The 23,273-nt window shown below is 41.7% G+C and overlaps 1 protein-coding gene across 5 annotated transcripts in view; it reads left to right on the top strand.

The window, feature by feature from the left end:
• The first annotated feature begins 15,551 nt into the window (after nt 1-15,551).
• Nucleotides 15,552-23,273, top strand: part of LOC147885430 (transcription regulator NOT2/NOT3/NOT5 family protein) — a 100,259-nt gene continuing 92,537 nt past the window's right edge. For 2 of the 5 annotated variants that reach the window (XM_087396089.1, XM_087396085.1), the window contains exons 1-3: nt 15,553-15,865; nt 18,235-18,464; nt 20,239-20,370. In XM_087396089.1, coding sequence (XP_087252215.1) covers nt 18,372-18,464; nt 20,239-20,370 — 225 coding nt within the window. In that variant the 5' untranslated portion in view covers nt 15,553-15,865; nt 18,235-18,371. Of the gene's footprint in view, nt 15,866-15,953; nt 16,112-18,234; nt 18,465-20,238; nt 20,371-23,273 lie in introns of those variants that run through there. The other 3 variants (XM_087396087.1, XM_087396088.1, XM_087396086.1) reach the window with 3 other exon arrangements.

Raw genomic sequence — 23,273 nt, 5'->3', positions numbered from 1 at the left:
CTCTGCTTCTGTCTGAAGCTGTGAATGCCTGATCATTAGAATGACCTTTGCATGCATGAATGGCCTGAGTCTTGAGTTCTTCACCAAGTAAGACTGACTGAAGTTCTTCTAGTGTCAAAATTTGCCATTGAATGGCAATACTCTAGACTAGATTCTTGTATCCCTCTCCTATTCCATTCAGGATGACTTGAACCATTTCTACTGGATTCATGGTTTCTCCTACTGTTGCGAGTTGATTGTTGTAGTCTTTGATTCTAAGTACGTAAGCATGATCGATTTCATTGCTATTGCAGAAACTTTGGTTGATTTGGTTTCTCAGTGTGAGAATCCTAGAAGTGATCTTCGACTCTAGAGAGCTGCGAACATATCCCATGCTTCTTTTGATGTCGTGATAGTGTTGAGCTATCCTAGCATGACATCTTGCACATTCTACTTGATCAGATGATATGCATACTTATCTTTCTTATCCCATTCTGCTTGTGCTCAAGCAATGGCAAGATCTGCTACAGGTGCAAAAACTATTTGTGTAGCTATAGATCCCACTACTAGTGTTGTGTGACAATAGGTGGAGTAGAGCTACTACTGGCTGTGGATCATCTAATGGTCTAGGTGTAGATCCATCAACATACTCCCATTTGTCCTAAAGTACAAGAATGGTCTCCATTTGGTATTTCCATGTGCTCTAATTGGAGTTGTCTAGCTTAGCAGATGCCTCCAGATTGAAGTTGCTAGTCGTAGACATGGTGCAAGAAATGTACTCAAAGTGTCATGAAAATCACTGTATGAATCAACTGCAAAACAATGACTGTGGCAAGTGAAATTTGAACTATCGATGAAGTAGAACTACAATATATATAATCCGATCTGAATTACAAGGCTTGTGGCAAATGATGCTGGGAATAGCCAAGAGGCTTTACAAGGCTGAAATGATGTGCACGATGCCGTGAAATAGCCAAATAGGCTTTACAATGATGGCATGTGTGTGTGAAATCAAATCATGTGCTATCTACCCACTGATCAAATGACAATGCCTCTGAACACTCTGAAGTCTGCTCACTTAACTGATGAATGTCAGGTTTCAGGCAATGTGATGATGTGAAACCATATGTGACAGTAGGGACTGACTCCGAGTAGGAACTAGTCAAGAATTTTGGGCATGGCTTGGATTGGCAACTTGGAGAAATTCAAAGAGTCTCCTCTATGGCGATCTAGTCTATCTGATCTAGATCTATACCAACCATCAATCGATGAAAAAATAGCAAATAATTTATTTTCTTTAGTTCTTTTTATGTACTAGGTCAGGATGTAGAGGCTGATGTACGTGTAGGAAGTGGATTTATCGGCGGCAAGGCTCAAAAGTGAGTGATACTTGCACCAAAATTTGTGCATGATGTGACGAGTGTGTAGAGCATGAAAAACTGGTCGTTTCACCTTTTTGTAGCATCCTCAAATTCCTCCTGGATCAAGAGATATGACTTGATCTAGGTGGAGGGGCAAAAAAGAGTGAAATGGTGACGTGGCACTCAAGTCACATGTAAAAAAAAGATTGTGCCTATGGAGAGACAGTGCTTAGGAAGCACTGTGTGATGTTGTGTCAGCTGGGTGCACATGGAGTGACTGTATGTGCCTAGCAGGAGGTCACTGTGCTTAACAGGGGCAATCCCACAGGGCAGTGCTGACATGGCACTGATGATGTGGCTTGCTGACTGGTCAAGATGATGTGGACTCGTGATGTGGATGCTGATAAGCCAAGTGACATGGCCAGGTGATGTGTCAGGGGTAACGTGGACCCGATGATGTGGTAGATTAGGTCTACTACTGATGTGGCAAGATAGGGTGACATGTGTCATAAGGGTGACCAAACCTCTTAACCAGGGGTTAACTATAACTATGCCTAGTTACATGCTATTTGCCAAGTGTCGACTCAAGGTGGTCCAAAATCCTGGAGATGCTTCGAAATCTTTAGAGATTCCGTTGACGAAGGTTTTCCTCTATCGATGGCTTGTCTTGTGAGCCTGTGAGCTTGTGAGCCGTCATTTGCCATTGGAGCCTCTGATGGAGAGGCAGCTTTGCTAAAGGAGGTGGCTCTGTAAAGTAGAGTCGTGTGGCAGTCCGTCGATGGAGCGACACTGCGTTTGGAGAGGTTTGTAGTTGAAGCATATGTAGATAACCTTGGAGGTGAGCACTGAGCCTCCCATTTAGAGCTACTGTCGATTGAGTCAAGGCCATTGAGCGTCTGTTGGGAGCCGTCTTGAGTCCATCCCGACTAACTGTACACTAGATTTAGTTGAAAATGTAGAATATATATAAACCCATTTAGGGTTAGGGTTAGGGCATCTAACCCTTTCCTTTATAGCACTCTATAAGTGTTAGTGCTATTCACATGTAATCACATGATGATGAGCGTGGTCTCTCAACAAGCAAGAGATTCAAACACATATGCATCAAGTTGTGGGAAAGCATTGTTGTAAAGTTGGCCATGTAAGGTTGTTGCCATTACAAGAACCACCTTTGTAAATCGTTTAAGAAGAACATAAGGGATTTTAATAGTGCGATGGCATTTGTCTTGCTTGGTGCTCAGCTAGATGGAATGTTTTCGGCGAATAGAGGTATACACAACCTTCGAGTTCATGGTAGTGTATACCATCGTGTCGGGAATTTGTTGCCTAATGAGTTTAGACAAGATGTCCCATGTTTTGCACAACTATATGTGTTTGGCACGGAAAATGAACTACAAAACCATTTGAATGGAATGCTTGGATTTTGGATCTTGGCATTTTGGAAGAGTTGCAGAGTGCATGCTTGCAATCCATATGCCAATGCATTGTTAGTTGTGGGGGAAGTCTTGAAAAGAAATCCATATGCAAACTTAAAGATGGTGATTTGTGAAAGTCATCCAACCTCTAAGCAATATTAACAATCTACTTTATGGTGACTTTCTAGGTGGCTAGTTTTGGAACAAGCCCTGTAAGAAATGGACTAAAAGAAAGATAGGAAACATCATTAGTATGTATAATGTTTCTTCATTTGCCGGTGAGCAATATTTCATGCGTATGTTACTGAACATTTGTAGGGTTGTAAGTTGTTTGATGACCTGTATACATTTTTCAAACAACTTTATCCTTCTTTCAAGGTAGCATGCATAGCTAGGGGACTATTGGAAAGTGATGAGGAGTGGTTTGTTTATATGCAAGAGGCTACATTCAATCAAAATAAAATGCAATTGAGACACCTGTTTGTTACAATCTTGGTCTTTTGTGAGCCTACGTTTCCTGGACTTTTGTGGGAAAATTTCTCTTTAGCACTTTCGGATGATTTTTTCCATGCATTTTAATCTATTGTGGATAATAGAATTGATTATCGGGCAGTGGCAATAAAGGATTCCCTACTGTAATTAGAGCAAAATCTTTAGCAATGCAGATGAAGATTGTCAGATTTTGATGGGTTGCCTATGGTGGTGGACAAACCATCTTTCTCAGTCATAAATGGTTTAGTGCAAGAAGAGAGAATGTTTGATGTTAGGCAACATGTACAAATCGCTCGAGATATGGAAAGAACTTTAAATAATTGCCATCGGGCTGCTTTTAAACGAATTCTGGTGACAATATATGCAGAGGTTGATGGAATGGTTTTTTTAATGGCTCGGGAGGATCTAAAAGACCTTTCTCTATAATCTTTTGCTCTCTCGGCTACGTGCTGAGGAACACATTGCTTTAGCATGCACATCTTTTGGCATTGCAACATAGCTATTTGCCAATGGCCGCACTTCATACTCACGCTTCAAGATAACATTGGATCTGCATGCCACTAGCACGTGCAATATAAGGTTACAGCCACCTTGTGAATGTTTTGAAGGTACCCAAGCTAATAATATGGGATGAGGCACCTATGACTCATCGCTATGCGTTTCAAGCATTGGATCGGTCGTTGCAAGATATCATGTCTTGTGATCAATGTATTGGTGGGAGGTAGTGTTGTTGGGGGGAGATTTTAGACAAGTGTAGCTAGTGTTCCAAAGACAAGCTGAGAGGACATTTTCAATGCTGCATTGTGCAATTCAAACATTCGGAGATATACAAAATTCTTGAGGCTCATACAAAATATGCGAGTTCTTTAAAATGGTGACAACCCAACAGAGCACGAATTCATACATTGGGTTCTAGACATAGGCAATGGAATAAACAAAGGGATACAAGAAGGTGAGGTTGTAATTTCAAAAAAAAAAAGCATTTGGAGAGAAAATCCATGGAAGGCTTGATTGAATCGGTTTATAGAGGCCTTCCAAGAATGGTGGACTATGCAACATATTTTTGGGAGCGTGCTATCCTGGCACCTCGAAGCCTTGATGTTGAGTATATTCAGAACATCGAAATATATGCATAGATCCAAGACTATGGGATGCTCCAGTACTGGCTCAATTATTGATTGATCTGGTAGACTTGGCCAGTTTTTCTCGGTGAATATTTTGTAATTTTTGTTTCTATTCCTTTGTTTTTTTTTGTAATTTTTGTTTCTATTCCTTTGGTTTTTTTTTTGTATACATTTTTTGGTTTATATACAAGTGTTTAAAAGGGCTATTGTTTTTACTATAGGTTGATTCAAGGTGGGGTGTTTGTATTAAAGCTTAGCATCTATGATTGGGTTTTGGAGGGGAGTATCTTCCCCTTGGGTTTTAGAGAATTCATGCTCATAAAGCTACTGGACTTTCCGGTCCACACACCATCTCTGTAAGCTGCTTAGTAAATAAACTACATGGGGCTTTGCATGTTTTTATTAGGACCTCAAATGATTATTACACATATAGCTTTTTGAGGCTTTTTAGGCAACCACCAATGCTTATTAGGCAACCACACCAGTGCGTGAAATTAAGTATCCTAATGTGGAACATGCAATTACTTTTTTATTCAATATTTATTATTCTTAATCTTAAATTTTTAAAACTTGCATAGGTACAAGTTGTATCACTGGAAGTCCAGCGTATAGGGGTCGACCATGTACTCTTGAAATACTACATAGATATCATCTTTTTTTATTAGTTGATCTTATAGAGGGGAGATCTACAATATTCTTTCATTAGGGGAGATCTACGTAGAAATACTATATCTTTTTATATATGGATATGCACTTATGTGTACCATTTTGCTTTTCATATCGAGTTGGAGGCCTTAATACTTTGTTTTGTATCATTGTGTTCTTTAATGCAGACTCTCTCTCTCTCTCTCTTTCTCTCTCTCTCTCTCTCTCTCTCTCTATATATATATATATATATAATTTATTTATTTCTTTATTTAGAGAGAGAGAGAGATGTACATAATGCTATCAAGATTCAATTTGAAAATGCTATCAATTTTTAAACAAAACCTACAATCTTATTCATATGATCCCAATTCCCAACATGAGATCTGATGAAGGAGGGTTGCTAACCCTTTGTAGATGGGTTAGGGTACTCGTATATGTTATCTTCTAAGATTGTTAATCCTTTCATGATGGAAAGTTTGAGGCCTTGGTGAGCAACTCTCGTAGTGATAAGGTAATAGCTTCCAAGTTTACGAGATTATCAAGGGAGGAAGTCTCTTACCCTTATATCTGAATCACACGCTAAATAAGCACATGAGGGGGAGAAGGACAGAGTGTTGTGTGGATTGTTGGTGATTCTAATGGACAAGGTCTGAATGGGTTTTTACAAGACTAGAAAAAGGGGGGTTCATATGAGGGTCAATGCACGATCAGGTGTAGCCAATTGCAAAACTATTTTAGGGATAGTTTTGGGGCTGCGATGCGACACATTGGTGGGTAAAATTTTGAATTTCAAGTGGACTCATGTTCTCGCCAAAATTTTTCTTGACATAATGATTGCCTTCCTAGCATAATAATGAGATGAAATCTGTCAAAACTTGTTGTTCTAAACACTGCAGAGCTCAACACATGTCATTACATGAGTAGTTCTGCCCTCCTTCGTGTAGTCTCTATGCTGCATCTTTGTGCATCAGACGAGTCTATCCTGTCATCTACCACAGCTCGCCACCTATCATGTACCCACAAGTATCACCACCTATTATCTACGTGGAGCTTTTTTGCGCTATCTTGGATTTGCTAGACTACCACACTAACGATGGCTTGGTGCGACCATAACGCTGGTTCTTGGTCAAGGAGAGAGGAGGTGGAGATACTTTCCCTCCAAACTTCAAGTAGTTTGGGGCCTATCCAGTCCCAAAAGACCTTGTATAATTCTACATGTAAGCTATCCTCTCCAAGAGTTTTGCCATCTTTCATTGACAACATTGCTTCCTTGAGTTCTCCCAAGGTTAGAGGCACTTCCAAGCTCTGATGATTAAGACCAGTGGACAACCTTCTGTCTTGAGGCCTTGCATCTAGCTCTTGCTTGCGTAACTCCATCATCTTCCTGTGTCATTTGTGACCGAATATTCTTAAAGTGATCAACAATGTACTCTCTATTCTCAGTGTCCGATTGAGCCCAAACGTTTTCTCTGATTTCTAGGAGTGGGATTTCCTGTGCCAATCTCTTCCTACATATAATCTTAAAGGTATCCTTTGTTGGCCTATCCAGCTTGCCATCCCACCACCTTCTGGTATATAGCTTGGCGGAAGAGTACCTTAAGCTTTCAAGTCCGGCTAGATCATTCTTTGCAAGACGAAGTTCCTCCTATGCTTGAGTGTCACAGTTACGAGCCTGGGCTTCAAGAGCATCGAACCTTTTCTGGACGTTGAGAATCCTCTAACAGTGGACTTTATCTTTGAGCTTTCTCGCCTTCTTAAGCACTTCCTGCGTTTTGATGATATTCATGATCCAAAAGTAAGCCTCAGACTCATCAATGAGTCTAGGAGAGTTCCATAGCTCCTTCACTTTGTTTTGAACAGTTCCCAGCTGGAAGAGTGAGGGATCCACCTTAAACTAGGACGGAGCGACCCTTTTTCATGACCCAAAATCACATTGAAGGAGAAGTGTTTTGTGATCAGAAAATGCAAAGGTGGAGAATACTGTGCATTTCATATTAGAAGTGTCTTGGAAGAGCCCCTGGGAGAGAGAAACTTTGTCCAAGTGAGCCTCTCTTCTTGAGTCCCCGATCTACCGGTTGGACCACGTGAATTTGCCTGATCAACAATTGTCCACCGTGTAGAGAATCCTTAGATCACTCTAAGAGCGCAGTTCAAATCCTCTTAAAGTGTTCCCTTTCCCCAGCCATCTATCATTGCTTGATTTGACCATATTGAAGTCTCTTAAGAGTACAACGTCCTCTTCGAAATTGGAAAGAGACTACCAAGTGGTGCACCTCTCATGACAGCTAGTAGGAGCATAAACCAAAACTAACGAGAAGGAAATTCCCTTGAATAGGTACTTTAGAAGAATCCACCGATTGTTTGTATCAACGATCACATCTAGAACACTCAAAGAGTAGTGTGATAAAATTTTGATTGCACACCCTCCTCTACCATCCTCGTGTGTTGTGTAAAACCAAGTTCTCCTCTTGTCCACACTCTTGAGTCGAGCCTCAAGAGCTTGACCTGTGGTTTTAATTTCTTGTAGAACCAGAAAAGTTGACGAGATAGAGTTATCTCTTAACCAAGTGGCCAGCATACCTGCCCTGTTGGGGTCTGTGAGACCTCGAGCATCCAATGTTAGAAAGGAAATGGGTTTACTTACCGTTCTTCTTCTGCCCCTTTTTGGCCCTGGGGTTTGGGCTACTTGCATGAGCTGTAGGACCTTTGGTTGTAGACAATCTTCTCTTGCTATGAGTTGTAATAATAGGTTTGCCCTTAACTACTATGCCTTTATCTGGCTGAGGAGGAAGAGGGAGATCTTCTTGAGAGTCATCTAAGTCCTTCGTGAGCATATCATCACTCTTTATTACTTCATCTTCAAACTCGTTGTCCCAACCATCACCCTGTTCCATCTTATGAATGATCTGAGGATTGGGTTCAAGCATAGGTTCAGCCAATGCTTCAAAATCGTTTTTCATTTGAATGTCAGGTGCAGCACTGGCTTTAGGTACCGGAGAGACTGCCCATTTTGATTTAATTGGGCTGGTTGGGCAAGAAATAGTTTTCGCCTACTTGGGAATCTCAGGCTATTTGGACGTCCATTTTTTGTTTAGATCTTTGGGCTGATCAGAATCATTCTTGGACTTGACTCGTTTTAGCAAGCAGCTCTTAACTGTGTGGTTGGATAGACCACACAGAAAACACGAGTTAGGGAGGTTATTATAAAGAACCTTTTGTTCTCTTAGTATTCCTCCTCTCCGGTTAAGAATTACTATTGTATCAAGTAGTTCCTCCGCTACATCAAGTTGCATAGAGACCTAGGGATTTCCTCTAGGATTGAGGAATTGTTCTCTTTCTACACTAACCACCTCTCCGAGGCTACTGCATATCGATGCGGCTTGATTGCACAGTGAGAAAGGCAAATCTAGAAGCCCTACCCATACTGATAGAATCGTAGAGCGAGGGTTATTCGGACTGAAGAAAGGAGACCAGTTGTCAAGAGAAAGAGCTGGTTGCACATAGTCCAGAGTCCATGCCACAAGACTCTTGCAGCATGCTCTGCTTTTTCGAAGAGAAACATGAAATAGCCTCTATAGAGGAAATGGAGATTGGTTACTATATTGCCTCTCCTGCTCCAATTAGTTCTAAACCAATTTTCGAGGAATGTAGCTAGGGGACAAGGACCATGCAGATACCCAACAAGTGAATGCGACTTGAGCCATTTGACCAATTCATTAAGAAGATCCTCATCAACTTGGGCGGACACAGTTTTACCTAGTTCAGAAGGCGTCCTCTCTCCTGGAATGCTTGAGCTCTACTTTTAAAAGCCTCATGTAGCATCAAATGATCTATTTCCTGCTTCTGTTCTATTGGGGGCGGGGGCGTCACCTTTGCCTAGAATCTTACTGGTCGGTTGGCCTTCCTCTTGGGTCAACTTTTCACCCACGGTTTGGGTCCCATTCCGCTTTTCTTGTACGCCCGCTTGTCCGGGAGCTGCCAAAAGGTTTTTTCTTTCTCTCAAGGGGATGGAGAAGAAGCACCTGCTACTCTGCTGAAGAGTGCCTACATACGAGCCACCGGGTGCTGAAGCTTGTCCAGGGCAGCTAGAAGACGTTGCTTCAGTGTTGAGAGCACCACGACTTGAGGACCTTCCAAGTCTGCTACCTTCGTGATCGGCAATGGCGTAGGAGTTTCCTCATTCACTGGTTCCTCTTTGGGTTCCTTCTTGGGAGCTAGCAGGAGAGGTGTTGGCATCTCTATATCCATCTCCAACATTCGTTTGGGAAAGCACAGTCGAGTTGTCTACTAGTGGCAGAAATGCAGCAAGGTCTGTGAAGTCAGGGTCAAAGTAGTCTCTTCCAAAGGAGGGAATGAGGGGCGCAGCCATTGTAACATCTTGCATGCAGAATGAGGGATTCTCAATGAGTGTCATATTTGGTGAAGGTTGACTTGAGTGAGACAAGAATGATGTAGGGAGGGCACCATACGCAGGTCTGAGAGGGAGTGGAGGGAGCCTAGATTGTGAGGGACACAGGTCACCACCATCACCGTCCTCCATCCAACCCTATCTCCAATCCTCTGACCCCTTTTCCTCCTCTCTCCTCTCCCTGCCCCTCTTTTTCAACTTAGCAATTGTTGATAGCCTTAGAGCCCAAATATTACATCCAACAAGGATAACCACTCAGCCAAAGGTGGGAAAAAAATTGAGCACATGCCTACTGCTAAGCAACACTTTTGTAAGTGGATACACCTCTACCCACAATCCATGATGTCTAGGACTACATTATAATGGATAGGGGAAAGTACTTGTTGGACACATGAAATCTATTCTTGAGTTGGACAAGCAACTAGGCCTCGAGGAAGCTTCTAGGTGGGTCTTCAATAAGTAAAGATTGTATAATTTCCTTGTATTATCTACAACTTATCCTTTTTATATTGTAAAGGTAGCAAACTAAGGAATCATACATTAGTTGTTGTCATGACTCCATTTAATTTATGTTTCAAGATTCTTTACTTGTAAGATGAGGAGTTTTGTCACATGTCCCACCCATGGTGTCAAATTAGGAGGGGATTGGATTTATAGCGGTTGGGCTCTCTATATGTGTAAGGACTTGTGCCATGAAAGAGTACTATATCTACCAAAGCATCCTCATTGGATGTTTTTGTCATTTCAACTACTTTTCATGCATATCTTTTTGTTTACCAACACATTATGGTGCAGGCTATGGACTTGGTGTTTGCATTGATAAGGGCACTATTGATGGTGTGCTTACAGGAAGTTAGGATGCATTTTTTTTGGGGAGCTTTTTGAAGCGGGATTTTTGTAAACTTACAACTTTTGGTGATCTTTTAAATTTTAGATTTAGAGGTAAATTTCAAGCAAGGCGAGCTTCGTTGTAAATTTATAATTTTTATAGAGCTTTCAAGATTTAGATCTAGAGGCAAATTTTTTAGTGACTTATACACCTACACATCAATACAACCTTATTACGCAATTTGATTTTGCAACTTCCAGAAGCACCTTCTTCGTGCTGTGCCCAACCCCTATCTTTATAGCCTCATCTTATTGGATCAAAGCTTGATGTAGCCAAAATGAACAATCACAAGCCAACATGTCTCTACCGATACTTCATCTTGGTCTAATCAAGCATCTCATCAACTACTCCACATCAGCATACACATGATCTATGTATATTTGGAATAGCTCAAGTGCAATATATAGCGGTTAGATCTCCTCCCTCGAGTAGCTTTTGGATCAACCTTGAGTTCACATTTAAAGAGTCTACCAGTCAACAATAATCCATATGCATCACCAACCCTAAGCAACACATCCATACATGCTCAGGGAGGCAACTCAAAATTATATAAGATAGCATGTGAGGTCAGAAAAAGGGGGTTACATAAAATACACATACGTAAAGCGGTTTTCATTTGAAAAGTGAAAATTTCCATACAAAAGGGGTGTTTCAATTATGGAAAGAGGTACGTAAGGGGTATATCTAAACCTAAAAAATATGTAAGTAGGGGATTTTATAAATACCCCATGAATGCACGTGCTATATAGAGTTTTCATATACTGGTCTCCATGAGTGTACATGTTATATCCTCCTACTGAGGGACATCACGCTATCCTCCTCCTCCTCATGAGGGACACTAGCTTGACCCTACCCACCACCATCTCACCTTCTTCTTGCACTCTCACAAGCACCCTAACTTCTTCCTCATCACCATCCTCCTCCTCTACCATCACCTCCTCCTCCGCCAACCTCCTCCTCCTCTACTATAGCCTCGTTGTCATCTTGTTCCTCTTCCTCCTCCTCCTCCTCTCCATCCCCATCACTAGCCTCCCCTCCCCTTTGCATACTCCTTTAGCCCGTACACCACCCCTCCCTTAAAACTCTCTCATTCCTTCCCCCTTTCCATATACCATAGTTTACCACTTGATTCAGTATCATTGTAACACCTATCCAAGAATAGTTGTAGCATCTTTGATGTTCTTTTTTTTAACATGGCATTGCAAAGTCTAGCAAATTGCCAAAATGATACATAGGTTGCAATCCACCCTTGCCTTTGGCATATAAGTTGATGAGATTAATCAAGGTCTTGCCTACCAGAGGTGTACAAAGGCTAGGCATCCTCAATGTAGAAAAGAGTACTCAATATTATTTGAATTTTGAAAAATTTTGCGTTCTTTCAAGGCATAATAGCTTTGTTCACATATAGTCATGGAAACATCTACAATAGATACTCCCAAAGCTTTCACTAAGCGAAAACCACTTCTTGGTTTGGCCAGGTTCATGTATTTTTTTGTTTGTGGCCAGAACTAGGAAGTGGCTTTGGCTTAGTGAAATATTGTTATTGGCTTTGGCTATAAAATTTTTTTGCCTCATCCAATAGATTACTTAAACTAATTCGTCCCAATAAACAAAGTCGCATGTCAAGAAGACTTTTCTACTTTGAAAGCATGATTGATATGGCAACCCAAAAGGGAACATAAAGGATTGACAAGAAGCAATCATCCAAGGCTGCAAAAGTAAACAACAAAAATTATCATTTAGAATCTAGACATTGTTGGTTATCCGTGGGCAAAGCACAACTTGAGAAGCAAATCCTTCAGGGTAGCAATCAGATCATTAGAGTGGACAAAGCTACTACATAGCATGGAATAGCTCCCTCCAGCTAAATTGAGGTATGACAATTGATGCAGATTTGGGAGTTCAAGGAGAAATTCCAGTATACATCAATTGAACAAAGTAGACATCACATGATGAGGCCTATCCATCCATACGCCTTTTGCACAAATGCTCGAAGTTGGAGGACCCAGGCTACTCCTATTCTACTTATTCAATTTCTAGCCTGGGGTAAGATGGGCATGCAGAAGCTCGTCACAACTAGGCAAATACCCTTAAAAAAAGGCAAGCTCAATAGACATATAGAAGCTCAGTGTCAGAATCAGAGACCAATGTAAAGATGCTAGTCTAGTGCATTGGCAGACAAGGCTACTAGGCGACTGCAGGAGATTGAGAGAGCAAGAAAAATGTACTCGTTCACCTTAGCCAAAAAAATCGTGCTACAAACTTAACCCACATAAAAAGATCTTCAGTGATGGCTCTCCTTCTATCATGCTAACATGCAAGATACAACTATAAACCAACACACCCACAAACTTGTAAATAGTCTTTGCACCTTATGATGGCTTGAAGTTTTCTATATCACAATCGCATATGCAAAAGAAGTTCCAATACATTAGATTGGAGGACTAGAGTACAAAATGGCTCCAAGATTTGCAATTGCTAGATTTAAAACTCCTAATGTACTTTAAAGCTCTACAGCTTTAAAACTTTAATGTTCAAGGCTTCCATAATAAGGGGGCATATGTTGTTGACAATAGCAAAAGAACCAAATTTAGAAATTTGTAACTATGTTTAAACAAGCTTGAACTAGAGTAAACATATGTCCTCGATGTGACATGCCAATAGAATACGTGGTAGTTTATTTAAATTAAATTAAGGCGAGCTAATGTTTTTAATGAGTAGTGGGAATGGACTTGTCTTTAAGGAGGAAAAAGGCAAAATAAATCCATGGGTTGGAGCTCAACTGAGCTCCTCTAAACAAAAAGTGTACTTGGCTATTAGTCATGCTAGCAACTAATAAGCATCGTGCATTGGAAAGCAAGACTAGGCACAAGGAGATGCGGAAGCTCAAAAATCCATGAGGACATGCATTGGAGGAGGAAGTGATTGTGAAGCAACATGCAAAACCACTTCTTATGCAGAGATAGGTAGGCCAACTCAGTGGAACATCGACCTGGTTTGTCTGGAGAATGACTTGCAAAACAGATGAATATTAGGAAAAGATAATCGTTTTAAGGTGGCAACGCACAATCTAGGAGGTACTATGGCTAGTTGTGGTTTCTTTATGATATTTTTGGGGAGTGCCTCAAGAAGATGATTTTGAAAGATGGTTCAATCATACATATCAGGGCAAGTGTAGTCTGGTTGATTTTTGGTTCGTCCGGAAGGGGTTCTGCTGGAGTCTCTTTGTTGAAGTTCGGTTTGGGATTTCTTTGATGCATGCTATGTGTGCTGATCATTTGGTCACTTCGAAAGGGATTGTCTAGTGCGACATGCATATGAATTTGAGCTATGCCTGGCCTTGAGGAAGTTTGCATGCAAGGCAAACTCGCTTCTAGCAAAATGCAAGGTAAAGGGGGTGACAAAAAAAAAGAGATTCAAGAGAAGAACCAAGAACACTTGTCAAAGACTAAAGAGCAAGGCAAGGTGCCCCAGTGTGACGAGGCTCGTGAGATGTTTGATGATCACTCAATTTTTGCCAAAAGTAACAAAGAAAAGGATGAGGCAACATGATCAAAGGAAACATTGAAGGAAGTGGCACAAGTTTGAAATCATGATAAAGAATATGAGAAGGTTCTAGTGAAGGTGCTAAAGAAGGCCTTCCTAAGTGTAAGTCTTTTGTATGACAAAAGGAAAAGCCAGGAAAGGTGCCTTCATCAATGTGTCTGCTCCTTTGGCAAAGAAAATGACCAAGACACTAATGTTTCTCATGAATAGAATTGCTGGTAAAAGATACATGTTGCTTGCATGACATGGAACGTTACAGGGGCTTGTTCTGCATGGAAGAAGGTTGTAGTAAAGCGTCTTCTATATAGAAATAAGCCAACTTTTTTTGCTTTGCAAGAGCTTATGGTGGGGAGTACTTTGGTCGAGGAATTGCTAGGTTTTCAGGTGTTTAGCAATTGCCCTTTTGTGGGAAGAGGAGGCACAATGATTTTGGTGAGCTCTTGCTATGAGTTGCATCAATTAAAGGATGTAAAAGGAGAGTATATTATGGTAGAAGTCAATTTGCAAGGTAAAAGTTTCTTCGTTGTTTCTATTTATGCGCCCAAGAAATCTATGCAGAGGATGAGGTTATGGTAGAGACTTAAAGATGTTCTGCTTGGCAAGCATGCCATATGTTTGGGTGATTGGAATAATGTCTATGATTCTGGTGATAGATCAGATCAAGGAGTCTGAATGATAAATCAAGAATTGTCATAGTGGGAATGCTTAATCAATGCTTCTAGATTTGTGGACTGGGTTGATTACGAAATGCTAAAATCATGCAAGGTCCTCACATGGCACAATTGGCATTGTCATTTGAGTTGGAGGGCTGCTCGCTTGGATAGGATGTATGTCACTGAGGAAGGTTGGTGGTTAAATCCTAGAATGGATGGGAAACTACTCACTAAAGTCGTATTTTCTGATCACTTTTCTTTGCTGGTTACTTTTGACTTAGTTGTGCTAGCTCAGACTAGAATTGTTCCATTCAAGCTTAATACTTCTTTCCTCGAGATTGAGGAGTTTGATAAGGTTGTTCAACACGCATAGAAAGAAGAGGTGAGTTGTCATTCTCACGCTTTTTACAAGTGGAATGCTTGTATATAGATTTTGGATGAGAGAGAGGAGGTAGGATGAGGAGGCAAGAAAGTGAGGCGGGTTGGGCAAGATCATGCTTGCTAAATGCTATTCTTTAGATCCAATGTTACCTTCGCTGCTTTCTTCGGTAGAGGTCTATTGTGCATAGCAGATTAGCCACGGCTAAGGCTCAATGGAATAAGATGATTGCAAGAGGGTCACATGCCTCTTTCCACTGCGGCGAAATTTGGCTCTACTTGGAGACAAGGGATTTGTTTGGGTTGGCAGGTGTTGAGGGCAATTGTTATACAACGTATATGGGAATGCCACAAAGGTTTAATCTTCAAGAAGAATGGTAAGGTGGGGGTTTTGGTACAGCGACCTTGAAGATTCCATAAGAATGTCTTTCGGAGTTTGAACGGGAAAAATGGGTGTTTTAGGCAAGTATGCTTGTAAATTAACAGCTGCCAGACTCCATTGTCCTTTTATTGTCCCTTTAAGCAATATATAGAACTTTTCAAAAAAGAAGAAGAGGAGTCACCATTGTCCTTTTATTGTCCCTTTAAGCAATATATAGAACTTTTCAAAAAAGAAGAAGAGGAGTCAAGGAACAATAGATCTATTCTATTGTTCCTAAAGAAAAGGCGAGACCTACTTCTCCGCTTTCAGCTTTCTTGCTCTACATTTTTGGTTCAGCCATTACAATGATGAGAGTGGCTTTCTCATTTGCTTTCCTTGCGCTAGGCTTTCCTTCTTTATGCTTTTGTTTCAGATAAAACCACCCTCAACAATTAATTGAAAAAACATAACATTTGGACCCTTGCTAATCCAAAAATAAGCGGGGGGGGCCGCAGCTTAAACCTGCAACTTATCAGGGTTTGTACGCCTTGCGAAAACGGAGCGAATTTTCTTGGCGTCGCTGCAAGATCGCCCAAAAGTACTGTGTGAAGGTAAGTCATTTACGAAGTTTGTGCAAGAGTCCAGCTATAGACCTCCAGAAGGCGAGCTTGGTCAGTTTAGGGGGAGGGTCACCGTTGTGTCTCAAAGCAGGGTGGATCCGACGAGCTGATTGTCAAACCGAAGGAGCATCAACAAGATGCCCGAGTTCATTTTTGAGATATTGTTGCCCCTGCGATTGAGGTTCTGGATTGGAATTCAGAACACTGTGCTTTCAGGAGATGAATGACATGAACATGGTAAGGAGCTCAGGCGGAGACACTGTGCTTCAGAAACATCCGGGGAGGTGTTTGTATATTGGGTTGGTCCTTCGGTCTGGTTTTTCCCTGTAACGCTAGGTTGTTATAAGCAGCCATGGGCGATTTGCTCTCATCGAGCCGATCAGGACGTGAATTAATTAATAGGCCTCTTGCACAGTTATGGAACTAATCGATGTTTCAGCCTTTCCCTCGTTTCCGTTGCACCAAAAACAAAAGACGGCAGCACAGGCGCCAGCAACCCCGACTCAGAGGTTTGTGTAGCCACAGATGAGCCAGCAGGGTTGTGTCGGCCCTAATCAGATTGGCTGCCGGTGAGAGCTGCAAAAGGCCTGCTACCGTACACATGAGCATGCAGCAAGAGATCTCTACCACTGCAACTATACTTTCATGTTCTTTCCTGCTGTCTCTTTTCCGTCTAAACTAGAGACAATAAAAGCCAAAGGGTTGGGCCACTAAAGCAGGCATCCACACCAAAGGCTGATGTATGAGACGAGAATATCAATACAGAGATAACCTTGTGAGAGTTGTACGAGAGCCAACAATACCAAGCATGAAAGAAAGGGGAAAGAGATTCCTGTCAATGTGCCGTCCGATCTGCTGACCATTTGAGTGACGGAACCTATATAAGCTGTTTGAGGGACTAACTCTATCGGTCGTCTAAGGATAGAAGAGATCATCTGGACTCTGGATATGGTGTGGCCTAGTGCGATTGAGGAAGTCAGTCAATAATAGAGTGTTATTGGTGCTCAGCGTAATTAGTCTGTTTAGGCCCCTCTCAGACAACGAGCTATCACCACTCCAGTGGTCTATCTTCCCAAGTCAAATAGTAAAGAGAAGATGCTTGTGATCCTCATACAAGGGTCAACGTGAGGGCAAGTCTTTCGTGTTGTGGTCTTTGGGTCCATGCTGTGTCGTATTTCTTGCTGCTTCTGGCTTGAGTCACCAAAGAAGTACTCTGTAATCGTCTTTGGGTCAAACTCTGACATTTTGTCTGTGCACAGGAAGGAGTTGATTTGGAATTCTATGAGTGGTCCCAATTCGCTCTTAAATAGACAGTGATGCCATCCACGGATCTCATAGTAGACAAGGCATTTGAATGCAAAGTGCTCCTCTGTCTCAATCTCGTGCATGTCACATAGAGTGGAGATCCCTCCCTTGTGTGGGATGCCTTGTGTTTGTCCTATCTCAATACCTAGCGAGTGAGAGGATACTCATAACTACCCATCCTCAATGCATGTGGCAGATTTATCAGAGTAGAGCCAGGGGGATTGGTAAAAGCATCTTCCAAGATCTGTAGGCAATGATCTTTGTAGAAGCCAAGTTTTACCAAAAGTTCATGGGATGCTAGCCAGGTCTTGTATGTGTGGAGCTATAGGAGGTCCTCTTTGATGACCCGGTTTACCTAGTGATAGGTGGAGTGGATGGGGCCTCAAGGCTATATTGAAACGGTGGCAATCTGTCCATATGGGGTCCCAGGCCTGCAAGCCATCCACGTATCCTAGTGTACCAACTCCTCTTATGCCCCTTTGGCTCTAGTTGCATAGACGAGGTTCAAGGCAAGCCATGGTAGCCTGTGCCATCCAGATGTGCTGCTGCTAAAGTCCCCAACTTTGTGAAGGTATGTGACCACTGGGAAGGTTGCATCAAGCTGTAGAGGGGTAGCCCCAAGTTTGGCTAACAAGATATGATGTGGGACCGATGGCTTGCTACGGATCATCCATGCAAGAAGTAGAACCTTTAGTCTCTCGACACGGGACAGTTTTGTCTCAAACAGATCTGCCCCTCAAAAGGGACTGCCAGCTGAACCTATATATGTGTGTCTGTTAGAGAGAGAGAGAGAGAGAGAGAGAGAGAGAGAGAGAGAACGAAAGAAAGTCTATTAATGTCCACTGGAGACCAAAAGGTCTATGGGATAGCAAGAAACCCTCTAGTACATCTGCTTTAGGGAGGGCACATGGCAGCTCCCAAGGAGTGTATACATTTTTATAGCATCTTGCTGTGTCTCCTTCTCCTTGTTTTGAATGTTTAAGTTATGCCAAGAGCTTTTTGACTTGACATTTTTTGAAGATAGCTATTGAGATCTTTCTTACATGTGGTTGCAGGTTTTGGTGGATGTGATTTATGTTATTGGGTCAGGCACTGTACATCCTTGTAGATGATGTAAAACTACCACACATTGAGGGGACAAGGCAAGATCTAGCTTTTTCATAGAGTTGGCACATCTCTATAATTAAACAGGATGGGTGCTACACGCAAATTACAAGGGGAGATTGAGAAAGTCTTGAAAAAAGTGCAGGAAGGAGTGGATGTGTTTGACAGCATTTGGAATAAGGTCTCTCCTAGTGGCCTTTCACATGCTTTTGTGACATTAATTGTTTTTCGTTAATTGAATTTCATTAGCTTTCTTCAAAAGAGTGAATTTGATCTCTAATGCATGGCGCAATGGAAGATTTAATTGTGTTTACCAGTGTTGTCACCACTTCCAATGTGTTTTTAGAGTGAATTTGATCTGTAATGCATGGCACAATGGAAGATTTAATTGTGTTTACGAGTGTTGTCACCACCTCCGGAGTGCTGACAGAAACTCAGTACGAAGACTTTGTATAAATGGATGCTCAAGTATGTGTGGGTGTGTGGATTTGTATGTGTGAGAGCATATTTTTATACTATGGTCTACACCCACTGTTTGGTGCTGATGACGTCAGTGGGGATGTCACTATGTTGTGTTTTTAGAGGATCCTGGATTCATCTAGGTATGACCACTTCCAATGTGAGGTCTTTGTTGCATGTTGCAGGCAGGCTTGAACACTTTCCACGTGTGCTTGACTGTATTTCGCTGAGCATTCCAAGCTGATGAATATTTTTTAGTTGACCTTGTCTCTTGTTCATTCGTGGACTTGAATTTTTGGTAAGGTTGTTGTCTTGCTATTGTGCTTGAGAAGACACATGAGCTACCTTCTTCTCTCACTAGCCTGTTCAAGCTATGTGAGTGCAGAAGCATAACTGAACTGAAGAGAGATGTACACAAGTGCTTGCAGACATACAAGGGAGGGCGCAAGACAGTAACACTAGGTGCTGTTGGCCCCCTGCCAAAGTCTTTCTATATAAGGTGCCCAATAGGCTGAACTGGGGAGGCTTATATTGGCTGCTGACCCCCAGGGTGACCTGACCTGTAAACAGCTGACTAGCAGTCCGCTCAGGTCGACTGCTACTGCTCCAAGCAGGCCTGGCAGGCTGGTCTGACTGCTGCTGATGTTAGCATATGTTGATGTGGCTGCTCTTCTCAAATCTCATTCACATAAGTGTACAGTGATGTTACTTTCCAAACTAACTAAGGTTAGCTTGTATTTAACTAGGCCTATGTGGAAGGTAAGGGATTGGTTAGGCATTGGCCCAAATTAATTGACTGGGGAGGCTGATGACATGTGGACAGAAGTCAGGGTTTGCTTTTTAGGAGATGCTTTTGGGCAGTTGTTCCTTCTGTGGGTGTGTGGAGCATAATTGGGCTAATTATGGCAGGCTAAAAAGTGAAAAGCAAGGGATGACTGGAAAAGCTAGAGTAGGGTCTACTCGGTGGAATAAAGGATTCAAAAAGCTGAAAGCTAAGGAGAAAAGCAATGCTAGGAAGAGGGAATGGTCCTGGATGCTGGATAAAATGATAGCCTGCTTACATGTCTGCCATGTGGACCTATATGCTGTGCTGCTGTGCATGTTGCTAGGCAGGCTGCCGATGGGCTTGAGCATGCCCCTTCCTTTGATTGTTGGTGAGTTTTTCCGTGCATGTATGTACTCAATTGTGTTAGTGCATGTCTATGCAGAGGAGGAGGGTGTCCTTAAACAAGACATGAAGTAGGGGATTTAATTGTAATTTGTTACATCTAGGTCAGGTGTAAATTCATGTGAGAAGGAATTCAATAGTTTGATTCTCAGGTCTGTATTTACTATTGTCTGCGGCTTTATAGATGTATTACTTAAAAAGGCATATTTTTTTTCAAATACAAGTTGGATTTCCTTTGCACAAATTATGACCTTGCTTTTGAGCTTGCCATTGAGGTTTTGCAAAGCTCAGTTAAAGGACTCCTTATTTTCATTTGTGCTTTCCTCAGGTTTACGACACAGAAAATGCTAATCAGAAAGAGAAGTTTGAAGCAGACCTGAAGAAAGAAATAAAGAAGCTACAACGATACAGGGATCAAATAAAGACATGGATTCAATCTTCCGAGATCAAAGATAAAAAGGTGAGAGCCTGAGCAGGAGAGCTATAGAATCGAATAATTATGGTGATGCAATCTATGCATATGACATTGTCTATAAAAGGTGCATTGTGAGCTCGAAATATGTTCCTTTAATGACCTGCTACCTGTAATTGTATTTCGTTTGTCAATTTGCACAGAAAGGCAATTATGAGGTTCAAAATCTTATGCAACTTGAAGCATTGACTTACTTAATATGTTGTTTTTCAAACGATCTTCAAATTTTGTTTGTTTCTTCTCTTGTAAAGATTCTCTCTCTCTCTCTCTCTCTCTCTCTCTCTCTCTCTCTCTCCCCTGCAATATTTTCTTTCACTGGATGTAAGTCACTTTCAGTTGATAGTGATCACCAGTCCCATAGATCCTGAAGGGTGTCATGAGGTCTTTATACAATCATATCATATCATCTCTGTCTGTCTGTCTCTCTCTATACTCATGAGCAGCACCAAATAGTAATAGAAAGTGGACAACAATGTGGTAAAGAAGGAGATGAAACCTTGAATTAGAAGGTGAGCAGCCTAAAGGACACTTTTTAACAAAAGTGAAAGGGGAGAGCACTGCCTGAAAGGCATAGCAAAAAATTCTTCTTGACAAGAGAAATCTGACAATAAATCTCTCGTGTCTTGTTTCATAGGAATAATGAGAATTTATCAGCGGAGGATTCATCTAGTACTTCAAAACTATTGGAGACAGCCATGATCACATGAAGAGGCTGGGGCTTTGTGAAGTAATTCACAATGCAAGAGAAAGAAACACGATATGTTCAAATGTTCGACCTAAAAAAGAGAGTGTTATTTACGGTTTATAAGCTACACCGTCCAGTATGATGGCCTTATGCAAGTCATGATATAGATGCAACCTCAACGGTTAGAAGCCATGATTTTGAGGCAAGCTCTGGAATTAGAGGCTTTTATCATGCGTATCATGCAAATGTAGCTAGAGTAAAAGGTCCTTTTTGATACCGTGCCACGAACAAGGAACATTGGCAATGTGACTTAGGAAGCAAGGATAGAGGTTTTTACCATGCATTTCATGCAAATGTAGTCAAATCAAGAGGCCCTTTGTGATGCTTGTGCCATGAACAAGGAATAATGGGGTTATGCTGTAGGGGAGGCCAAGGAAGAGCAAGTCAATGACGTATGAAGCAAGGAAGAAAGGAATTGAATGTTGCTTGTATCTGTGATTCCCGCCGAAGTAACGGGTTCATTCACCTACCAAGCCTTTGTTTCTTGGGAAGCTTGATTTTGAAGGTATGATAGAAAGATTGATCCATTAGTGCTTATGTCTTGGCTCAATAGTTCGAGTGCCATTTTTCTTTTGTGCTAATGGATGACAACATGAACTTTATGCTTGCTTCTATGTACTTGGCAAGAGAAGCCCATGGTGCACCGACCATTATAATGCAAATTGGAGATAGCTTGTAGGTCCTATCTCTTGGTTTCTCACCTCAAGTTAGAATCCTTTGATTACTCAAACCATAGACAGGTGTAGACAATCCAAAGGAGCAGAAATCATAAGTGTGGAGCTAGCTAGTTTACCACATTGCTATAGGTTTAGTGTTTGAACCCCCTTGGGTGTGTGGTCTTGAAAATCCAAATGAAATTTGAGCTGCATTAAGTTTTCCTCAATTGTTGGGGAAGGAAAGAGGAGCATGCATGCACACAGAACGCAGCACTATGGTCTAGAGCAACACGGCTGGACCCCTCGCCGTGTCCCCTTGAAGGTGTTTTATTACAAGAACTGAGTACAACAGCTGCTATGTAGCCAACTTTTCATAAAAGACCTCCTTACAAGAGAAACAGAGAGAGAGTGGATAGCTCTCCTAAATTGGCAACTACCACTTGTAACAATTCTAACTACTTTCTGTTAGCACTTAGCCTTGGTATGAGCCTTGTAGATCAGGTCAACTCTATAAGTTGACTTCTCAACCATTTGGTTGACTTGGGGGCCATATAGTCCACCCTTTGTATTTTCCTTTTATCCATTTGAGTAGTACTACGTTTTGCTCCAGCTTGTTGTTTGCTTCCCGCACTCCACTCCTGTTCCATTGCTTCCTGCACCCACTAGTGGTATCAGAGCAGGTTCTCTTGCTCCTACCTGCCTTCCCTCGTGCTCTCCCATTGCTCCTACCTGCCATTTTGCTCCAGCCCAGTCCGGTGCCTCATTTCATTGCCAGAAACCTGTTTTTTGAGGTCCGATCTCAACGTTTTTTGAAATTTCTGAGCCACCCCCATACAAACGACCTTGCCATGCACCATTTAGGCCGATTTTTTTTTGCCCGTACTACCGTACGGACTTGTACGTATAGGTGCACGATGCTGCCAGGAATCCGTACGACTTGTTAGAAGTTGATTACGAGCATTTTTGAACTGTTTTTGGAGGTTTTTTGCTCAAATTTGGACTCTTTTCAGTCATTCGGGCCTTCCTCCAGGTGCTCCAACCTGCTCTAGCACCATTTGGCTGGGATTCTCTCCCTCTTGACTTAAATCTGTCTAGTACAATTGGATTTGAAGCTTTTCACCCCCTTTTATGTACGTTTGCACACATTGCAGTGACATTGAGGTGATTTTGCTCTAGAGATTGGGGCTTTTGTGTCTCATTTGCAGGTTTTGCTGTGACATTTGCTTTTTTGGTCACATTTTGGGGCTTTTGCAGTATTAGCCCTATTTTGACTTCATTTCCACTCCGACACTGGGGATTTTGGATCTATTGCTGACAGATTGCGAGATATTTTTAGATTAGCAGGTTATTGTCACATTTGCTTTATTTCAGCAAAATTTGGGGCTTTTGGTCATTTTCCCCAAATTTGACAGTTTTGCCCTTCTAGAAATTGGGGTTTTGTCAATTTTGTTGAAATTTGCAGTGACATTGGCTTGGTACACCCAATTTTG

This window comes from Dipteris shenzhenensis, chromosome 25 (assembly GCF_047967505.1).
Source record: "Dipteris shenzhenensis isolate YYH24624 ecotype China chromosome 25, Dip_SZ_1.0, whole genome shotgun sequence".
Taxonomy (NCBI): domain Eukaryota; kingdom Viridiplantae; phylum Streptophyta; class Polypodiopsida; order Gleicheniales; family Dipteridaceae; genus Dipteris; species Dipteris shenzhenensis.
Note: the sequence above shows the minus strand (reverse complement) of the source record. Positions and strands in the feature narration are given on the sequence as shown.